General features: G+C 37.1%; 1 protein-coding gene across 2 annotated transcripts in view; it reads right to left on the reverse strand.

Annotated features, from left to right (window-relative positions):
* DACH2 (dachshund family transcription factor 2) overlaps positions 1-21,337 on the reverse strand; it is a 278,192-nt gene that overhangs the window by 130,249 nt on the left and 126,606 nt on the right. For both annotated transcript variants that reach the window (XM_062006544.1, XM_062006543.1), the window contains exon 2: positions 8,458-8,573. In XM_062006544.1, coding sequence (XP_061862528.1) covers positions 8,458-8,573 — 116 coding nt within the window. The remainder of the gene's footprint in view (positions 1-8,457; positions 8,574-21,337) is intronic.

Genomic DNA, 21,337 nt, shown 5'->3' on the forward strand with positions numbered 1-21,337 from the left:
CTGCTCTTTGGGAGATGGCTATACAAGTAGCTTCTCCAGAAAGGACAGTGAGGCAGCCTTCCTTGCTGAACTTGCTTCTCTAAATTTTCTGCATATGTATAAAAAAAAGATACCAAAACCTTCTCTCCCAGATCACCAGGGTAGTGTTTTACTACTTTACATAGAGAGACTCAAATTGTCCCGTCCTGAACCCACACAGCATCTTTTGCCTAATTGGAACATATTTAGCCTCTTGCTTTTGGCACAGCAAGCCCTCCCCTCTGCAAAACCAATGCAAAGGCTGATCCAGAAAGCAGTAGCAAATGAAAAATTTCTACTATTTATTTTCACTGTCTCAACTCCAGGAGAAATAATTCCAGGAGAAGGGAGAAACAGAAGCAGTGTTTTGCAAATCCTCGTCCTCAAATAAACAGGATTTCCATCTGTCACCTTGGACTACAAGTGCAAGCCGCTCCCATCACAGTGAGCTGCTCAATGGGAGTAAAAAAAGAACAAATAACCATCATCTTTCAGGTCACTTCACTATCAGCATCCATTTAATTTCACTTTTTTCCAACTTGTTTTCAAAAAAGGCGTTGCTTCTTTTCACAAACCCAAGCCCACACAACACAGCAGACACGTAGAGGAATGAAGACTACTAAGACAATCAAAAGGGAGTACTGGTTTGACAGAGGCACTTACTGAAGCCACACTTTTGCAAAAGAATCCATGTACTGCATGTTCTCAAAAATGCTACTGTATGTGGCAAAACACATTCATGCAAACAAGTAATCCAATCCAAATCAATGGCACTATTTGTTTGTCTAATCTTTAAAACATACTTCAGTATTTCACTTGTTTAGCACTCCAGAGGTCTGTATGGCAATGATCAAAGCACAACAGCTGTTAAATAACATTACAAATACTTAATACCTGACCAGAATTGTAACTATGGAAATACTTGGATTTAAATGTAGTACTTGTTTACTTTTTATTCATAATAAATAGGATTTATTCCCTATTTCTTTCTGAACAATTTGCAGTAGTGCTGTTATAACATGAATTTTGCCAAAATACAGACTTACAAAGTTTTCCTTTAGGAAACCACACTACTCAAATCTAATACAGATCTGAATGCTGCATTTTAAGAGAACATTCTTTATGTAAAAGTAGTAGTTTTTAGCATTGCAAATACATTATGTATCCAACTTTTTCTTTCAACCAGGTATTTATTATCTAGCGAGTTCCAGTTATATGTATTTAAGCAGTTACAGACAGTTGTTTCTCTAAGTCACAGGAATAAAATCTTAAGTCTGTGCAAATATGTTGAATTGAATAGGTCTACTGAAATACCACTGGATAAACCTAGAGCTGAGGTTTAAGGATCAATAAGGATCTACATTCCTTGTCTCTGATGTTGTATGCAATAATATTCCATTTTTTTCTGGTTAGCATAAAACATTATTCTTCTCAGATGGAAAATCATGAATTGGCCTTATGTCACTCAAGGTAACAGTCCAGAATCTGTAGATGCTTGATTTGCCTACCAGAGAATTATCACCGTACAGTCCATTTGATGAGCCTTGTAACCAGCTAAATCAATAAGCCATTCTCCATTACCATGCATGTAAAAATTATTCAATGTCAATAGAACTGCAGTGAATCCAAAAAAGAGCTTCCTGTATTAAAATGCAAGACTACAATATGCAGTCAGTCTGGGATTCTTACAGAGTCTTAGGGCATTTCAATACACCTCCTGTTACAATTGTTAAAGGTATCAAATGGAGAATATTTCAGAATGTAATTTTTAGTTCAACTTAGTCATGTTACTTTGAAGGAAAATAAAACATAACAAAAGCTACTTAATTACTATAGCCATGTCATTGCAAAACAGCCCTCCAGAAAACAGAAGGAGCTGAAGACAAATCTTTCATATCTCCTATTTTTTACTTTAAAACACTTCTCAATGATGGCCTGAAAGAGCTAAACCACTTTCAAGGTCAGTTAAAGATGTAACAGAGAAGCAGACAGGTATTACGATCATTATAGACCTCAACATCATTAGATATGAAGATAACAGAAAAACTGGTAAAGAATGCCACAGGTAATAAAAATAGAGGAAAATTCAGTGATTTTGCTAACTTTATGATACATCAATCAACTTTTTTAAATGGTTCCCTTCCATCTGCAAATCAAGATAAATTTGGCACAGATCTGCCCCGAGAGTCAAGACAATGTAGTCTTAATTCTCTATGTGTGACCACTTCAGTTGAACACTGTCATCTCAAAAGATATAGGACCTCAGTAGGATCCAGTTTCTTCAAAATTCTGTTCAAATGATTAAAAATGGAAGTATATTACTAAGATCCACATTTCTCAAGCAATAATTAGTAGCTGAGGCTATGTGTAAATTAAATTAACAGTAAGGTTAAGCATTCTCTAAATTCTCAACAGCTTTAGCTATTCATTTGTCAAATGTAACATCTCACCCAGATAAATTGGACACTAAAAATGGATCCCTAAAGAAAGATAACATTAAAAGAGAAAAGGAAAGGAAAGAGAGGAACTGAGTGACTCATAGTCACCAAGTATAGTTCTTAGATTATCAGAACTGTACTGAATGGCTGTATTTTAAAGAGTAATGATATGCTCCTGTATTCCTCATTCACTCAAATTCATACTCCTTACAGCACAGAAATTTGCTGGCATGAGATGGGATAGTACTCAATCATGCAGCATCCATGGTCTTTAATTTTAAAATCAAGTTAAATAGATGTTCTAACATCATTTTTTATCTAAGAACATTTCATGATAAAATAAAAAAGTGAGCATGTAACTTATTTGTCAGCTTTACTGCGTAGTGGATAACTTTCCTATGTTACTCACACGAGCTTTCATTTCCCAAAGCTATATGCATTCATTATGACAGTAAAAATGAAGAGTTGCTAAAGAGATGTATGCATTTTTATTATTGTTTGAAAAAATAGATCTTTCTACAGTCCTCTGAGCTTCTGAGTGTGTGATTTGTATAAAATATCTCTCATTTTGGGGACACACCAGATGGAGTGCAGGGCACTGTGGGATATGCCATTTATCACAATGACAGTGCGTAGGTAGCACTGATCCTCTCACCACAGGGGGAAGCTAGAGCTGCAAATGTGGAGCAGCATCAAAAGCCTGACGAGTGGAGTTTGGCAACACTTGTACTACTCATTAACTTAATCATATTAATTTATTAGCCATATATATCAAAGTAATTCACTACTGAATTGTCACCAAGAACAATTTATAAACTGTTAACGTTCCCCATCGGCAGAGGAGTGTTGTGGCACCCTTAATCAGTACGTTTGCCTTTGATTAAAAATAACAATTTCTACCAAACCAGGTAATGCCAACAATGACACAGTCATACATATGTTTCTTATTATAAATGGAACTTTAAAATGACATCTACAAGTGGAAAAAAAAAAAAGGATAATCGTAAACAGTCAAATGAGCCACAGAAATAGGATGTAAACAGGCAAAAATGTTCAGTTATGTGTGCTGAGAAAGGAAAGGGTTCCCTTAACACTACCATCACCTGCTCCCTGCTCTTGGAGGCTCCAGAGCCCCCGCCAGCAGCTGCCACAGTGGCCTGGCAGCAAACACCCCAAGAACTGAAATCGGTCAACAGATTTTCTGTACAGTAACCCTGAATGAATGCTTATTCTTCCAATAACATCTCTTCCTTGGAAACGGGTTTTACAATAGAGGGGCAAACCTTCAGAGCCTGGTTTTGGCAATCCCAGTCTCCTAGCCAACGCTGCACATGTAGCAGACTGGCTGCCTCCAGCTCCACTGTGCCTCTCTGTAAGCGCATGTCCTTGCTGGCTCCACTTTTCTGACCCTGAGCATGTCTTACAGTTCCTCAGTCAGGACAGACTAGTGGGCACTGCACCAGCACCAGTCTCAGATGGAAACAGGGATGTGATCTGTGGGGTCAATGGTAGCGGGAAGCTCCCATGGACAGTTCTGCCCATCAACTGTGTTGGCTGACTGTGTGCCCACCGCCATAAACAACAACCGCATACCAAAGACCCTGGAAGTCTCTAGTCTCACTCATTCCTCTAACAAGGACAGACCAAATTAAAGTGGCTACTCGTATCACTGTTGAATTGAAGTACCATACTCGCTGTGAGCTACTCTATTTATTTATTTCGGTCTCACAATTATGTGACATGGTATATTTATTAAAATATTAAGTTCATTAAAATATTAATTATGTGAAACTATTCAGTTCACCACAGCTTAACTATAAGACAAAATCATACTGAAAAAGTATTTCTATCTGTATGAACTGGTCAATATTTTAATTATTACATTCTCAAAAACTGCTCTAGAAAAACACCGAATGAGACTGTTTTAATTGTTTATGAAATTAAAAAGGTTCTTTTTGAGGTGAAACTAATGCAGTTGATAATGAAAACAGCAGTTTATCTTACACATTTGGAAATGCAGGTGGCTTGCTGCTTCTTACATTGGTCTGCCAGGTGAAACAGGGATCTGATGGTAAGCACTGGCAGCAGGTTTCATCAGGAGGTAGTAACACCAGGGAGGGCCCTGGACATCTTGGCTGCTCCAGGCCGCACCAGCCATAGACTGCACACAGTGTATTCATAAAATCATAGAATGGTAGGAAGGTTGGAAAGGACCTTTAGAGATCATCTAGTCCAATCTCCTGCTAAAGCAGGTAAATCTAGATCAGGTCACATGGGAATGAGTCCAGGCAGGTTATATCCATCTTCTGAGCACCTAGCCACACCAGTTTTCCAGCCATCCTGCTGCTTCAAAAAAAATGAAACCAGCCCCAGAATGTAGGTTTGTGCCCTGTACCACAACCTAATTAAGTGCTAGTGACAGGATGATTTTCTTCTTGAACCATCTGCTCCACTGCCTTGAAAAAAGATGGAGCAGACCTCTAAATGGTTTTACTGAAATAGTAGCAGCCATTCTATAAATTGAACAGATTAAAATTGCAATGAAGACTTTATATAGTGGTTTTCTACCCTTTTTGGGGATGACCTAAACTGAAGTTGGCATGCATAACTTTCAAAAGACCCAACTAGCCTTTCAGCTTCACTTTCTATCAACAGTTGTCCAAAGTATCTGCTTAAATCAACTAATGGATTTCAGCTTCTCTCCGCATAGCAAACTACTGCTTCAGACTCTTAAAACTTCCTTGAGAATCTATCCCATTAATATGTCCCAACTGTCATCTTAAGATACACTGATGATAAAGACTTATACATTAATAGAAGATAAAGCCTTTTTTTTTTTTTGTTAATGTCACTTCATCACACTTCATTGTTTGAAGAACTGAGCCTTTGATGACCATCCCTCTGTGATATACAGGATCCTTCCTTTGCCCTCACAGCAGGCAAGGGCACCATGCCGATTTCCACATTTTCTACATGAATACAAGAAGAAAAACACTTTCTCCTAAGTTAAGGTAGAATGGTCAGTATTTAAATATCAGCTCTTGAAGGATGCAGTTTGGGCACAGTTTACATGAGCCCTTACTGGTGACATGCATCCCAGACACACCACCTCATCTTTCTCAGTCACAAGAGTTTTAACCACCCTGCTGCTCTAGTCTCATGGTAACTCAAAGGATCCCATTCCCCAAAGGTGGAAGCAACCTACAAATATCTAAAGAGATTAAAGCTTCACTTACAGCTCCTTCACAAATTACATATACAAAGAGTAGCTGTAGTCCACTTTGCAAAGGGGTAAAAAAAACCCCATTCTGCACTGGGCTATGCAGTATGCCTTATTTAACTACCTGTTTATTACGTGAAAATGGCCACTTAAACTGAGCTGACACAAACCAAATGGGTGATGAAAATAACAGCACATTTCAAGGAGTGGAAACGCAGATGGCTTGCACAAGTCTGCAGGAAGTTACTAATCATCACTCTGTAATACTCTCTATAGACAGATCTGTGAGCTCTGCAGACAGAACAGCAGCTTCTTGAGGCTTATACATCTAACCTCAGCAAGTCTGGATGCTCACTCCTTCACTTTAACTGGGTAGAAGACTAAAGAGAAAGTAAAACTGAAAAATGCAATGGATGGACAAATAATGCTGCATCTGCTGATGTGGAGTCTGATATTAACATGACCGTATCTGAGAAAGAAAACATCTCAGATGCTAAGTTGGGCACATCAGAAAATGCAGTAGCCACATTAGAATTGTGTGATTTTATTTTTTATTAGAACAGTGTAGGCAGATTAACTTGTCTGCATAACTATGTCTTAGCAAGAATGGGCAAGATGAGACAAAGGGACTATCAAGGAGTGGACAAGAAGGCATCCAAAACAAATGCTTCTGGCAATTACACTGCAATTAGAGGAAACAGATAACCAAAGAAGTGATGAGATCTAAAGAGTCATTCTTACCTCCATATCAGCATCTGCTCTACTGGAAGGGATGGATCCCACCCCACCACACTGCAAAAAAAAAGTCTCTGCCCCAGGCTTGGTCCTGCTCCTGCTCCTCTCCATAGCCCTCTGAGACACCATGTGGGAGCAGAGAGCACTGAGCAGAAAACCTCCACCAAGCCCCATAGGTCCAGCCAGGGACAAGAAACAGATTCACTTCTACACACACATTCAGTGGGCCAAAACTGTCAGAATCAGAGCAAATTATATGCAAGTGAGCTCATAAATAAACAATTAAGACTTAGCCAGTAGACAACAGGTTAATAGCCTTGCAACTTTTATTCTACTCTATTATCCATCACTCAGTGTGGAAAAAAAAATATCTGTTCTGTGAGAAGTGTTAAAATGCATTTTGTTCTTAGCTTAGTCAAAAGGGAAGAATCCAATTGCAAAAGTGGTGAAGGAAATGAGGGCAAAGTAGTCAGTAATTAAGTGTAAATAGATATAAATAAAGCTAATGGAGGTTTCATATCCCGGGTGCTGCATCCATTTCACAACAGTTCAAATCCCCATTGAGTTTACAAGTGGCTCTTTCAGCACCTTTCCTTACTCAGTAATTCCCCAACTTTTACACTGCTGACATCCTATTTGAAAACATACAGAGTGGAAAAGTCATATGATACAATCTGGATTTCTGACAAGAAATTATCAGTGCAAGGTGGCTCTTATGCTTTCCTATTTATCAATGATAACATAAACACCAAATCCATGAAATTCCTGAGCTGAGAACAAAACAGAGCTTCTAAGAAAACCCCTAATTTACAAACTGCTCTAAGAGTGGAAACACAGCACTTGATCCTTGTCATATACATAAGCATTACATGAAGTTAAACTAGCTCAACTGTGGCACCTGGCTCTAGCAAAACACTTTCATACTTTATGAATTATTTCAGTAAAGCTTACTGTGACTAGTGCTTAAGAATATTCACTCCCACAGTGAAAAAGGTTATTGGTTTACTGTGAAGTCCTTGTAACACTCGGAGTTGTAGGAGAAATTAAAGATCTCAGCTTTGCTACTCTCCTGAACAGAGACCCGCTGAGGCATTCAGTTGCAGTGCAACTGTCTCTGCAAGCAGAGTAATGTGCAAGATCAAGACAGTTCTGTTAATAATTTTTTTTAATTCTGCTTCCCCCTAAGATGTTCTGTGACTTTACATTCTGATAAACACTTCATTAAACTTGGTTATTATGGAAATACAAAGCACTTTGACTGGACTTTGACAGTGATCCTAAAACTGCTAAGCCCATTGAACATTTAAACAATTACTGTTATGAATATAGTCATCTAACAGAGCTTTATTACCAAAATAAACTTACCTTTGGCACTCAGCAATTAATAAAAGATTAAAACACTCATCAGGATAGCATGAGATTTAATTTAAACTCTATTAATAAATTAATGAAGTGAAATAAAATACTATGCATTAAATTATGTTAAGGGCTTGTTTATATTTTCACATACTTTCATGCAAGTTTTTTTATGTTATAATACTGAATGCAGATTATTAAAGTACGACCCACTGTAGCAATGGGGACTTATTTGCTTTTCAAGTGTTTCTTCTCTGATTCGTACAAGCATTTCTCTATCTTCCCAGCATACATTAATGAGGTTACAATACAATACGCATTAGCCACACTGCTCATATCCCATGAGAACTACAATACACATGCATTTGAAGGGAAGAAATGCATGCTGCAGGGATCTCTGGGACAATAGCTGACTTTCTCAGGTTTTTTTCTTTTACTAAAATAACACGTTTAATGTAATTTCCTGTAAGGAAGTTACAATTAATAAAGAACTAAATTACAAATCCATTCGATTTCAGTCGCTGTGGCAGCAAAACAGAGTTTTCATGAACACTCAAAAAATCCAATAATGTAACCTCTGGTAAGGCTTGAAAAAACCCTGAAGGACAAGGCAGTTAGATCAATATTAGTTTATTTTAACTGCTGTGCAGTATGAAGAGATGAGGCTGATCATCTGATGGATTTTATTACCTGTCGGAGAGATAAGTCCTGGTGATAAGAGGCCTGGAACTCCATGGGGCAGAAGACGTGCATTTTCTTGTATCGCAACTCCTAGTGAACGCTTGGGGGGTCTTCCTGGCCGGGAGCTGATGAAATAAGAGGATAAATGAAAACGCGTTTTCTTTCTGAAATATTTGCTTACTACACATGGTATTGATTTGTATAAAAATATGTGAGCCATCAGTGATACACAAAAATACATCAGCAATTCTTGCCTAGGAAAAAAAGATAAATAAATGGGTTAAAGATACAAGAACTGTACAGGAGTTTCAAATGAACTAACAATACATTGAAACATAAAAATGTATCAAATTCTTGCCTTGGAAAAAAGAAAAATAAGTTGATGAAAGATACAAGAAGTGTACAGGTTTCAAATGAACTAAAAATAAACTGTCAAACAGCATCTTTAGTTAACAGAATCACGATCTTGAAGCCACATAAATGACTAGAAAGGTAAGACTTCTTTTTCGATCTGCAATACCTGAAAGAAAGCAGTCCATACTTCTAGCCCTACTGTACTACTACTTCACTAAGTAGTATCTTTTTCTTAATATTACTGTCTGTGAAACGCAGCCCAGAAATTCACATGCATGTGTAATTCACACATACATTACTCTTCTCACAAGCCATGGTTTTTAGGAGTTGTGGATTAACGAGGCAATGACTACAGGGATGCCAAAGCTATTCTGACTGGGTGAACTAGAATTCATTAACTCAGCCCTCACACAGATTGGTACAACCACACTGCTTCCAGCCTCCACAGCTCGAGCTCACTAGGCTGATTTGCAGAAGGCCCATGGATTATCCACACACTAGTCAGGCTTTTCCGTTATCCAGGGCTTCCATGACCTTACAGGTGGCTAATGAAGAGGGCTCTCAGCAGTAACACGCTGAGGTCTACGCCACACACCTGCACCACAGAAAACGAAAAGTTGTGTTGCCTGAAAATGAGAACCTGAAACTTTGAATGCAACACAAAATTAAACCTTGCCTCTGAATCATGGCAGCTAACTGCTGACTTCTGAAGACACAGCAATAATTTACCACTGAGCAGTTCCAAAACTGACTGCTTATCTTTCCTAATTGACTGGTGGTTTTAATCATTACAGATAGGTAAAACTATGAACACAAGCCCAACTTGTTAAAAAAAATCCCACCTGCCCTCGTCCAGCTTATGATTTATGGGAGTAGTTTTTAATGCAAACTGTTAGAGGTCTGTTTACAGACCTGTTACATTTAATGATTGTTTTCAAATATCACATTTATCCCTTAACATCAGTATGGGTACATGTAATCATCCTACATAGTTCCCCATAATAATTTGAGAGATTCACAGACCAAAACCAAGTTTGAATCAACTCTTCTTCAAGTCAGGTAATAAAAGTGCAACATCCTCATATTTGGAAAAGTATTGCTCCCTTCTCTTTGATCAAAGTAGATTTTACTCTGTTGAATAATAGAGCTTTTGACAAAATATAATGAAACACTGTATAAAATACCCAAGCTGCAACAAGGAATGAGGTTTGAATAAAAAGCATTTCCAAAATGACTTCTAGTTCACAAAGAAATTTTAGTTAAACTTCACTCTATCAATTTACAGTGGCAAAGCCCTCCATCAACGTAAGACAAACTCTGCGTTTAAATGAAGACAACTCCCAGCAACACTACACAGAGGTGCCATTAACCTGTTCATTTTTCACAGTGTGCTAGTGTTATTTTGTTTTACTGTACATCAAAGTAGCACAAAATCTTTTTTGTTGTTTATTATTTTATCTCTATAAAACTATTCCCCACTCTTTGTAACTTTGAGTTTGCCCATTTTGTATTTCATTTTATTCAGTACTTTTTCCATTTTTCTTTTTTATGCTGTAAGTTGTTTATCATACCATGATGGCTATGTTGTAAAGCCTACTACAAGAGCACAGACTCACTAGGCAATATTAAAGTACATCTACAATAAGAGTAGATGAGTTTTGCAGGAAGTTAGATGCACATATGAGTTATCTATTAAAATCACCTGCTGAATTCACCCACTGCACAAAAATACTGCCTAAGCCAATGCTAGGCTGGTATGTGGGGGTTTTAAACCAAAAAGAATCGTTGCTCCTTTGATTTACAGAAAGCTGTGCTTACACACACACACGTAAGTGCTTAGTTGACACTTACTGTCTCTGAAAAAAAATACAAAGCTGCTAATTTTAGCTGTTTTCTCTAGCAGAGGAGCTCAGTCAACAAAACTACAGAACATTCTATTCTCAAGCTCAAACACTAATAAATCTTTTGCATAAAACTCCATATGTTGACAATTGTGGAAAAATATTTTTAAAATTAAACAAGCAGCTTTAGAAGATTTTGTGAAGAGATATTTTATTTATGATTTGTGTTTTCAGAGGAAAAGGAAGGAAGACAATGAGTTTCACTTCTGGTTATGTGGTTTTTGCACAGACTGCAGTTCATGTCAATGACTCAGTTGTCTCTTGAGCAGGCAACTCATAGCCCACAGGTTTACCTGATCACACTTTGAGTGTTTCACAGCACGTAATACAAGCAGAAGTGAAACTCTTACAATCTATGCTTATACACTGACCTGTACAGAATGGCCAAGGTTAAAAAAAGTTTTAGGAGATGATGAAAGAGAAGTTCATGCCAAAACATAACCAGGTCCTTTTCTGAGTGCTGCTGACTACATTATATTTTGCCTACTTAGCCAAGTAAGTCAAGCACTGTTGGGAAAACACAGCACTGTTTTGCCTGGGTTTTGGTGTCTTTTGGATTGTGGTCCTTTTCAGAAAGTGGTTTCATAGACAGGAAAGAGAAAAATGCCAGACATACTTCTAACACACACTCTTTTAGTGAATATTACTATAAAATAGTAATTACTAAGGGACAGATTCTAGTCTCGTTTATACAAGCTGTGGCCATAATTGCATGGAATTGTTACCAGTTGAACCTGTTCAAACAGAATCAAAGCCCTTTTTCACCAATTCAGTATAATTCTAAAATATCAAGGCTGTATGCTACTTCCTTCTGACTGTCATCCATACAACATCTGTGATAGAACCACTTGCATCCTAAACACTGAGCTGTGTAGCTTACATGGGAACACCTTGAATGCCGTATGCCTTGTTCTGAACAAAGGAAAAGAAGTGAAGAGCCACCCAGAACCCAGAAACTACTGCTGAGGCTGCAGCAGATACCTCACACTTCTAGCTAGATTGCCTGAAGATGACCACAGATCATGCCAGCCATCATGACGCAAGATCTTTATTTAATTGAGAGGACACCAGAACTCTCAGAAAGCACCTCGGTAGCACATCTGAATCCAAACACTTCCAGTCTCATTTTGGCCAGAAGCAAATTCTCTGTGATTTTTATTTAAACATGATATAGCACACAAAGGTTTGCTCTAAACAGAGTAAGCAAATGAAACAAAAACATTAGTAGATTTAAAATTTTTATGAGATTTACTTTATGTTGTGAATATGCTGCTGTCAAAGATAGGTCTGGCATGGCAAGCAATGAAATCTCACTAGTCTGTCTCAACATTCCCAGTAGCTTGTATGCACCCTATCATCTTACGAAGTCTAGAATTTCAACCAATTTCACATTTACTATTTAAAACATATCCAGACTTCACAATTCAGAGAAAATTGCTAACACATTCCTTGAGCAGAAACCATAAGGCAAGCAGAATTATCATTTGGGAAGAGTAAGACATAACTTGTGATTATGTAAGTATTAGCACATAAATGCCAATAGTATTACCATATAAATATAAGATTATTTCTTCTAATATTTTTTCACCTTGCTATTTTATTGCATTTTCCTCTTTACCTTTTCCTTTACCTTATTCAAGAAAGTTATCTATTGAAGAAGTGTAGAAAAATCTTTTCCTCATTGATAATATAGGAAGCATAAACAGGAACACCAGCATCAAACAATTTAAAACATGTTCATGAACAGGAAATGATTCAATTCTAAATTAGATGTTACTTCAGTTAGAAAATTCTGGTTTACAGAAAAGAAATCTTTTGAAGTACAAGAGCTACGGACACACGTGAAAACCACGGAGACAAAAACCAAAGCACAGTATCATTTCTCATGAATAACCTTAGTAATCTTTTTGCTCAAAGTCTATAACTGATTAGAATTCTATTATTATCTCTCAAAACCAAAAAGTCCTTGGTTCATCAATTACTTGAAAGTTAAGATGATTATAAGTTTTGGGTGTTTACCTGTGTTCACACTATGGTGCTAAAGACATTCTTGTCCTCCACCTTACCTTACCCCCACAGAATCCCTAAGTCTGAAGGAGAAAAAAGAACTAACTTGAATGTTATTTTTGTTTTATTTTGTTTGGAACTAAATTTCTCAGAGACTAAATTACATTATAAGTAGTGTATCTGACAGATAAAATTTAGATAGTAAGATGTTGCAAAAACGTCTATGAATGTCTGGTTTCCCTTAGCTTCCAATTCTTTTGAGAGCTAATTTTATTATTCTTCCTCTCAAAGTTTTATATATTCCCTAGAGATCCCAGGGATTTTTTTTATTTGAATTGAAACATAGACTATTCTTGTGATTGTTAAAATTACTGATCAGCTCTGTCCATTGTAACTCTGTTTTATGTTCATTATAAAGAACTGTATTTCATAAAACCCACAAATTCATCAACATTTTGTGAAATGTAACTAATCAGAGGAGACATACAGCGCATCACTGTTGATGTATGAGAGCGCTCTACTTTTGGGCTTTTAAATATAGCAGATTTAGTAGAATCAGAAGTGAATTTGCATATTAATCAAGACAAATAAACATGTGGTGATTTAACTAGGAAACTGTTATTTGGATGACAATTTAATCAGCACAGGTTGAAAGGTCCATCACTGCAGCATCCTGTTTCTGCTAAAATATTGATTGCGTTGCTGATTTCAGTAATGCTTTATTTTACAGGGCACAAATAACCATGTAATTATTCTTTAATTGAATGGTAATTGCTTGCTGGCAATTATTTGTTAAGTTTCAGAGTTTAATTACCAGGTTATTTGTGTTTTGTGAAATAAAATGTTCCATATTAGTAGCCCAAAATATTTTCTGTCTGAATGGTCTGTCAAAACTAGGAAAGTAAGTTACGATGGTATGAGTTTGACAAATAACACTATAATACTAAAACTATTATTAAAAGGATCAGATGAAACTCTGAATGCTTTCCCTTTACAAAATTAACATTAGATGTAACGTTCGTAAGATAAATGGAGGAATACTGTACCACAGAAGCATGATTTCCTCTGGGGTCCAGTCCACCATTTAGCATAATTTATCCTGATGTTTTGCTTTTCATCCTCTGGGCTTCTTTAGAGGAACTGAAATAGTATCCTATCCTCTTGAGAGCAAAGAATAAACCAAGTAGAAATATATTTCAACAGTACTTCATATTTCTGCAACTGAAGTGGATTACCACCAGCACGCTATCTTAGCAGCCTATAAACTTTGTAGACTTGGCAGTTAGCTAGATAACAAGGGAAAGCATTATGTCTTGCAGTGTCAATGAGGTATGACACATTCTGTGATATATTTATTCCAAGTTGTGATAGATGAGGTACCCAATACTTTGATCGTTAAGATTCGAATTTTACTTCTACGCTTTTCATTTTTGTCATCAAATGGCAGCAGGTAGTCTAGCAAGGACTGACGATTTTGTTTGTTCAAAAGATATCCAGTTAATAAATTAATTATTGATTCCACAAGGCCTGAGCTATTCGGTATGAAAATATGCTAGACCTGTGATTTAGGAAGCTCTCATACATTCACAGGCTTCTTCAATAGCAATGTATTTTATTTGGTTTAAAGGAGAAATACAGAAGTACTACACCACATGCTGCGTAATTTGCTCTGATGATAATGGCAGTAACTGGTGCAAGTACTCATAAGTAAAAAGAAACAAAAAACCTACAAACTAACAAAATTAAACAAAAATCAACTAAGCACAACAAGCCCCACAATCTTAGCTGCTTTCCTGAAACTAGAGCAGGAACCATGAATTAAATTTTTCTTTTTAAAGATCAAGAAATATCTTCTAGTTCTCTTTGAAGCCTTTACCAATAAATATAAGATCTTGATCATTTGAGCTAAAATTATTTCCTTTTATTACCCTAAGATTTTTAGACGTAGCATGGATTTAAAATAATCTCTTTACTTTGGCATTTATTACAACATTTCAAAGATGTCAATGGTAGTTAAACTCTACTTGACCTTTCAGTGTTTAAGAAGAGAAGCAAACTCTGACCTCGCAGCAACCTGATTCTGTCTCCACTGAGCGCTGGCAAACTGATCACTTGTCTAACCATTGCAGGACATTGGATCACCAGCCACATCAAAGGCAACAAGAGCCGATTCAGCAGGAGGAAAAAAGTCATCCATACAAAATGGGCAATTAACATTAATCATACATGAAGTTGTTGGAGCTGATAACTAGAACCTGGTCCCTATGGCAACTCTCATAAAACAGTGCCCACACTAGCATGAGGAGAGCCACAGCTCATCTTCCATGGGCTCAGTGCACTCCCTTCTCACTCCAGCAGACAGAAGGAAATTGTGGAGAAAAGCTGTGACACCTCAAAAAAAAAATCTTCCCACTCAATTCTCCAGGGATTTTCAGTGAGGAAGGCCCTCAACATCAGCCTCTGTGAAAACGTCAGTGGAAATTTGTTACTAAAGCATCACACATCTGAACCTTTTTTTCTGTCATTATGAATCGGTGTTATTGTTAGAAAAAAAGACTCAACACCACTGAATTGTTCAGAGCTGGGAGTAAAGTGGAGTATTTATTAACTTTACCAGTTTTGGTCCTCAGGGGATGAAGGTCTCTCAGCCACACAGCTTACCCATGATCTACCGAATCTGTTCCTTCGATCTTGTACCAGTCCTCTTCCCATCCCATCCAGTCCACTTCCTCCAATCCCTCTCTCCCACATTTGACCATTGTCCAAATTTCTGAATACGTCCAGTTTTCTGCTCTTAACCCATTCATCAAATTACTTCTGTTTTTCAAACCCTAGATGCTTTTAATTGCTTCCCTCTCACCCTTCACCTCCTGCCAAATTCCCAGTTATCCTCTGTTCCTGATCTCGTCTCTCAATTTTTTGTGTGCTCCTCACTCCACTGAGGGTAGCACCAGTGCTAACTCCTACTATGACTTTAATACTTAATAATAAGAGGGGATTCCTGAGCACGAGCTTAATTTGGCATCTCAGAAATGCTTTCTGCCCCCTCTTTGACCTCCCTCCCCTGGAATGGAGTGGGGTGGCCAATGAAGAAAAGTGGTCTCTGAGCACCACTGCTTGCTCCTGCCCCTTGGTTTTTTCTATCAACCAAGCAATTATTGAAGTCCCTGAACCAAACTGAAAGTCCCTAAACTCGGGATATGCTTCCATTTAAAACTAAACTAACAGAAAACTAACTCTCTTCTCAGCAGTTTTCCAGAATGTTTGTTTCTCAAATCATATTTTCATGTGGGGCATGTTTTTTCTGGTTTGCTTAAAAGAAAATCATGTGACACTTCACTACAGAAAAAGAGGCTGCTTTTCCCTAAACTTCTACATATATAGTCTTCTACAAATTGCAGAGGACTTAGGACAACCATGCTGGTAGTACTACACTTGATAGACACACATATGGTGTGAAGGCAAGAGACCAAGCAGAAGCTAGTTGGCTCCCCTGGATGAGAAGTAAAGGAGTCAGGACAGCAAAGCCCTCTTATGCTGCATGGTCTTCAAGCAGTCACCTGAAGATCTGAGGAGCACAGAATCTCTCAATTCTACCACTCTCTAAATGACATCTGTATTTATTTTATAGATGTCAGGTATGTCTTGTATATCCTGGAATCACTAGATTCCTGCAAGCCAGAGAAAGCTGCCAGCCAGGGAAGAGGAGATACAACACATTGGGCTTTATTTGCCCTTTTCAAGCCCACAGTAAATTCTTAGTTTCCACAACTGAGTCCAAATATACCTCTGGTTAATAATACCAGTGTTCACATCTTCTTGATAAGGATTCAATACAATTTCTTCTTTGTCAAATAAAGTATTATGGAACAGACAATTTAAGGTTTGACTATTTACCTGACAGAAAGTATAACTGTGAAGTTATTCTGTACTTTATTTACTTGACCTAGTTACAGCACTTCTAACCCCAAACGTTCACAAAACACAATTCTCAAATTGTAAGAATAATTAAAATGATAATTGGTTTAAAGTTCTATTTTGAACATTTTAATTTGGCTTTATTTTTCTAACTTTTAACTTTGCTTTTATTTACCCAACGTTTTATACTTGAAAGCTGAGGTTCTCTAATTAATTGATAAGTAAATTTAGAAGCTTCTCAAAAAAATATATATAGAAACAAGCACTATTACAAGAAGTGCAAAAGTAGAAGTCTCCTTCTGTAGTAACTGTGATTGAGAGTTATCACTAGGAATTATCTGTGTCTCTCAGTCTAGCTACTGAGACATGATGAGCATTCCTCTGCCTACTAAACATCACCAGATGCTACAGGAGAACTAAAAAAATATATTTTACTTTATTTTAAAAGTATAAATGTGGCTCTGATACATGAAAACATCCTCTATAAAGCTATCTGGAGAAATACTGAAGCACTATATAGAAATACAAAACTATTTAATTTACAGTTAAATTGTTTGTGCAAATCATCCTTAATTCTGTATCTCAGTGCAGCCCATTATGGACTACCTCACTTTAAAAAGAAATAAATAAATCATAAATTCAGGACTACTTGCTTTTAACTGTGCAAAAAGATAACACAGAATTTTAAACGATCTTTCTACAAATTTCTTAAATAGATATGTTAGAAAACCCTGCTAGAGTACTATATTAAAAACTTAAGATTCTGACAGACTCACTCAATATCAGATAATATTCTTTGCAAAATCACACATGGCTTACAGATTTATCCCCACCAAAGTCTACAGGACCTTTTGGTTATTTACTATTTAGATTATTCATTTAAAACTTAAGTTTGGGTCTGCTCTCCAAAAAATTAGCTGAGTTCTTAGTATTCAAATGTTTTGACAGTCCAGTTGCAATAGAGGACAAGTGACTTGTTCTAACTTAAGTTTAACTGCTTATTTCTGAAGTCAGGCATTTCAAAATAAGTTTCAAATGACCAAAAAAAAAAAGAAAAAAAAGAAAAAGGCAAAAAAACTCCACATTTTTGGTTCACTAAAATTTTAAGCTTCAAATTATTTCTGAATTATTTGTGACTGTGCTTGCAGACACAGAAGTACCTCAACATTCCTGGTTTTAATTTGTTCCCGTCAAATGAGACTTGTCACAGGAAAAAAGGGGAATAAATCACCAAATTTCAGAATTGTGGTGATTCACAGCTGCAGACAAGATGAAAAGCCTAGCTACGTGACACACCGCACCAGTTCAATTTAAGAGTGTCAGTAATGAGATTGAAAGCGTGACTACAGCACATGTAGGTATACACACACTAATTTAATGTAACTACATTGAATTAGTAACTGTAGTAGTGAAGATGCAGTGACATGGATAAAATATAGTTCGTTTAACTACTGGAGATCATATCCAGTAGGACGAAGTTCCTGCTGCCATGCCTTTACTACTATTGTTACCCAGTCTACCTATATGAAACCTAGCTGGAGCAGTCCTGTCAGTGATGGAATCGTGCCACTAACTTCATACCCAGAACCACAAATTTAAATATCACACATTTGTTGTCAAAATAATGCTCACCCAAGATGTCCAACTAAACCAAATGTGAAAGTGCCAGAGATATTGCCAAGTATATAACGAGCCTTGCAAACCTCAGCTCAGCTATTTGGATAGTTCTACCTGGATTTTGATTCCAGTGAAAGCTGTGAACAATTCTTAGGCAATATCAAGATGCAATTTGCATTCTGGCTATTTTTTAATTTCCTAAGTTCAGTATGTAGAAGTAAGCTACTGAAAACATTTTTAGGATTATTCCATCTGTATGTGAAAGCTCAGCACCGACACAAATAAGTAGAACAAACAGCTCCATTCTGAATAGGCTACAGTTGATGTTGGCAAAGACACAGACAGAATAAAGATTTTTAACATGAGCAAGACCTCAATGGCTTGCCTTCCTCAAAGACCCACAGAAATTGTCAGTAATTTTCTTTCAGTAAGCTTCCAATCCAGCATATGGACAGCTGCACAGGACCACACAGGTCTCTGTTACCTGCTGCTATTCACTGCACGTCTGTTCAGAGCCTGATGGGCTTCCTTTCCCGACTGACAGCTCAATTTCTGCGCTGTCAGCAAGCTCTGCCCTGGGCTGGAGGATATTGCTCAGCCCAGCCATCACTCCTTGAAGATGTGAGTCCCAAAACCAGAACTGCAGGACTGAATCATGGGCTGTCCTTTGGGAAAAGGAAGATGTGAGGACTTCATGGTGACAATGAACAGTCTCAATCTCACTGACGAAGAAAGTGCTTGAATGAGAAAATGATGTGTATAATATCTTCAGGATTTGCCCTAAAGATAAGAAATGGTATTGAACTGAAAATTGGATGAGAAAGGGCAGGAGAAAACTCACTTTCACTCATGTAGCTGAACACCACATACACAGCAGCATACAGCCCAACCTAGAGCAAAGACATACCATTGCCCTGAGAAGCTATAAATTTGCTTTCATCTGAGTTAATTTAACAGTGATATTTTCAAGCAGTATTTTACACTTTCCACATTTATCCATCTACAAATATTTGCATGGATTATTTCCAAGCAGGGAATCATCATCTACTACAGATATTCATGATACATCATATATGTCTGAATTATATTAGATCTTTACAAGTTTTATTTTTGATCTGTATCTGAATTCGATGCCAATTTAGGGGAATGTTATCATAAAGAAAGGCTTTTGAAATACTGTTTTCCACTGAGCTGTATCTCAATAAGATTCAATTCAATGACATTTGTAAAAAATGTGACTGTTTAAGCCTATTATCTATGGACAGAAACCTAATACCAAGACTTGATGTATTTACAGCACCAAGTATCACATAACCCACATCAGATAACAGCTAATTCCATGAACAGTGGTATATGGTAGTACAACTTTGTCGCAGCAATTCAACTTTGATACAATGGGAAACTACTCTTGCTTAAACTGCTTTTCATCTTTGCATTAGAAGTTTCAGTGTTTCCACAATTTTTCAAAGATGCTTCAAATTTACAAAACAGAAATTCACCTTTCAAACAACAGTAAATGAAAGAACACAGAAAGAGTACTCTGTATCATCTTTGGCACCTATATCCACATTGAAAGAATTGTTCACAGCAATCAAAACAAGCCTCTACAATTAGGTGGTTATATGCAGAAATAAACATCTGAGGGTTAACCGCTGCAACACAGAAAATACCCTTGAGTTAGCTGGTGATCCTGGAACAGTATGAAAATAAATGGGAGGTATAAGCAAGTAGCTACACTGCTTTACCTTTACCTTTCCAGATTTTGTGACTGTTGGTATTTAATTCAATAGCTATAGAGATAGACAAGGTTATTATTTCTACTGTAAATGTATAAAAGTATTTGTAAACAGTAAAATACAGACACCATGAAAATATATATAAAAAAAAGTCAGAAACAGCATCTGCAAAATTCCCATTACATTTACCTTTAAATAAATTTTAAGATTTCCTGTTTTCATAAGATGCTAATATGAATAAGATTGTACGCCAAGCCCATTTAAACAGTCCTGCTTACCTAAGCCCTGGCTGTCAGCAAAACTCTAAAGATACAAGGGAAAAATCACTGATCAGGATGACCCCAGAACCAACCCCACATTGGAGACTGATGTCCTTCCTGTATCTGAGGACACTAAATGCCATTCTTTTGCGTTGAGGTCTAACTATCCACAGCCTCTGGACATCCAGTGAGGACTTCAAGGAGAAAACTATCAAATACAGGGAGTACCTGCACACATTGGAAGAACAATCCCTATACAGTATGAAGTCGTGGGGATGTTCTCTGTTACCAGCTACTCCTCCTCTTGCTTCTTGACACATCTTCAGATGATGTTTTTTTGTAGAGAGCTGTGTGGCCTCAAGGACTGATACTAGAGCTCATTTTCAAACTATATCCTAGTCATGATTCTGGTTTTTAGACTTAAAAGGACTCTTTCCTGTTCGCTAAAAAAATGTTCCTTTCTGAATGTATAATCCAGATTTGGGCTTACAGTTTCTATGTAAACTAGAGCACAGCTTTGGGAGGGCCATCTAGCTTTTTGTTTAAAGACTTAAAGCAACAGATTATCCACTGCATTATTTTTTTTTCCCAGTAATCAATCATGCAATCATTTTATTCTGCTATTTAAAAACAAACAAACAAAATACTTAAAAATTCAATCTTGAATGGATTTAGAGCCATGGGGTATTTTCTTGCCTTTCTCCCCTTCTTTGAAGGGCACATTCAACAAGACGTTCTCTACATGCATAGAGTCGCAGTCTGGACAAATAACATCTCAATATTTTTGGGTCCCGCCACAGCCACAGCCCAGCCTTGTGGCAAAGATGGCAGCACCTCTGCCATCCCTCTGTGGAAACAGGATCTTCCTATCCTTACCCGAACCCACCCCAGGAGACACAAGATGATCTAGTCTTTAGCTAACTAGAAAGGATACTGTATGATTCTATGATAATTAGTGCAAGAATGTGAGAAAGCCTTAATTTTAACAACAAAGACATAAAAGGAAACAAACTAACTCTGGTTTGGTTTTTTTCCCTCCAAATCTTTCTTCTTGGAAAAATAAAACTTTTGTATGAAGATGAACATTAAACAGTAA

The sequence above is a fragment of the Colius striatus genome, chromosome 13 (genome assembly GCF_028858725.1).
Source record: "Colius striatus isolate bColStr4 chromosome 13, bColStr4.1.hap1, whole genome shotgun sequence".
Taxonomy (NCBI): domain Eukaryota; kingdom Metazoa; phylum Chordata; class Aves; order Coliiformes; family Coliidae; genus Colius; species Colius striatus.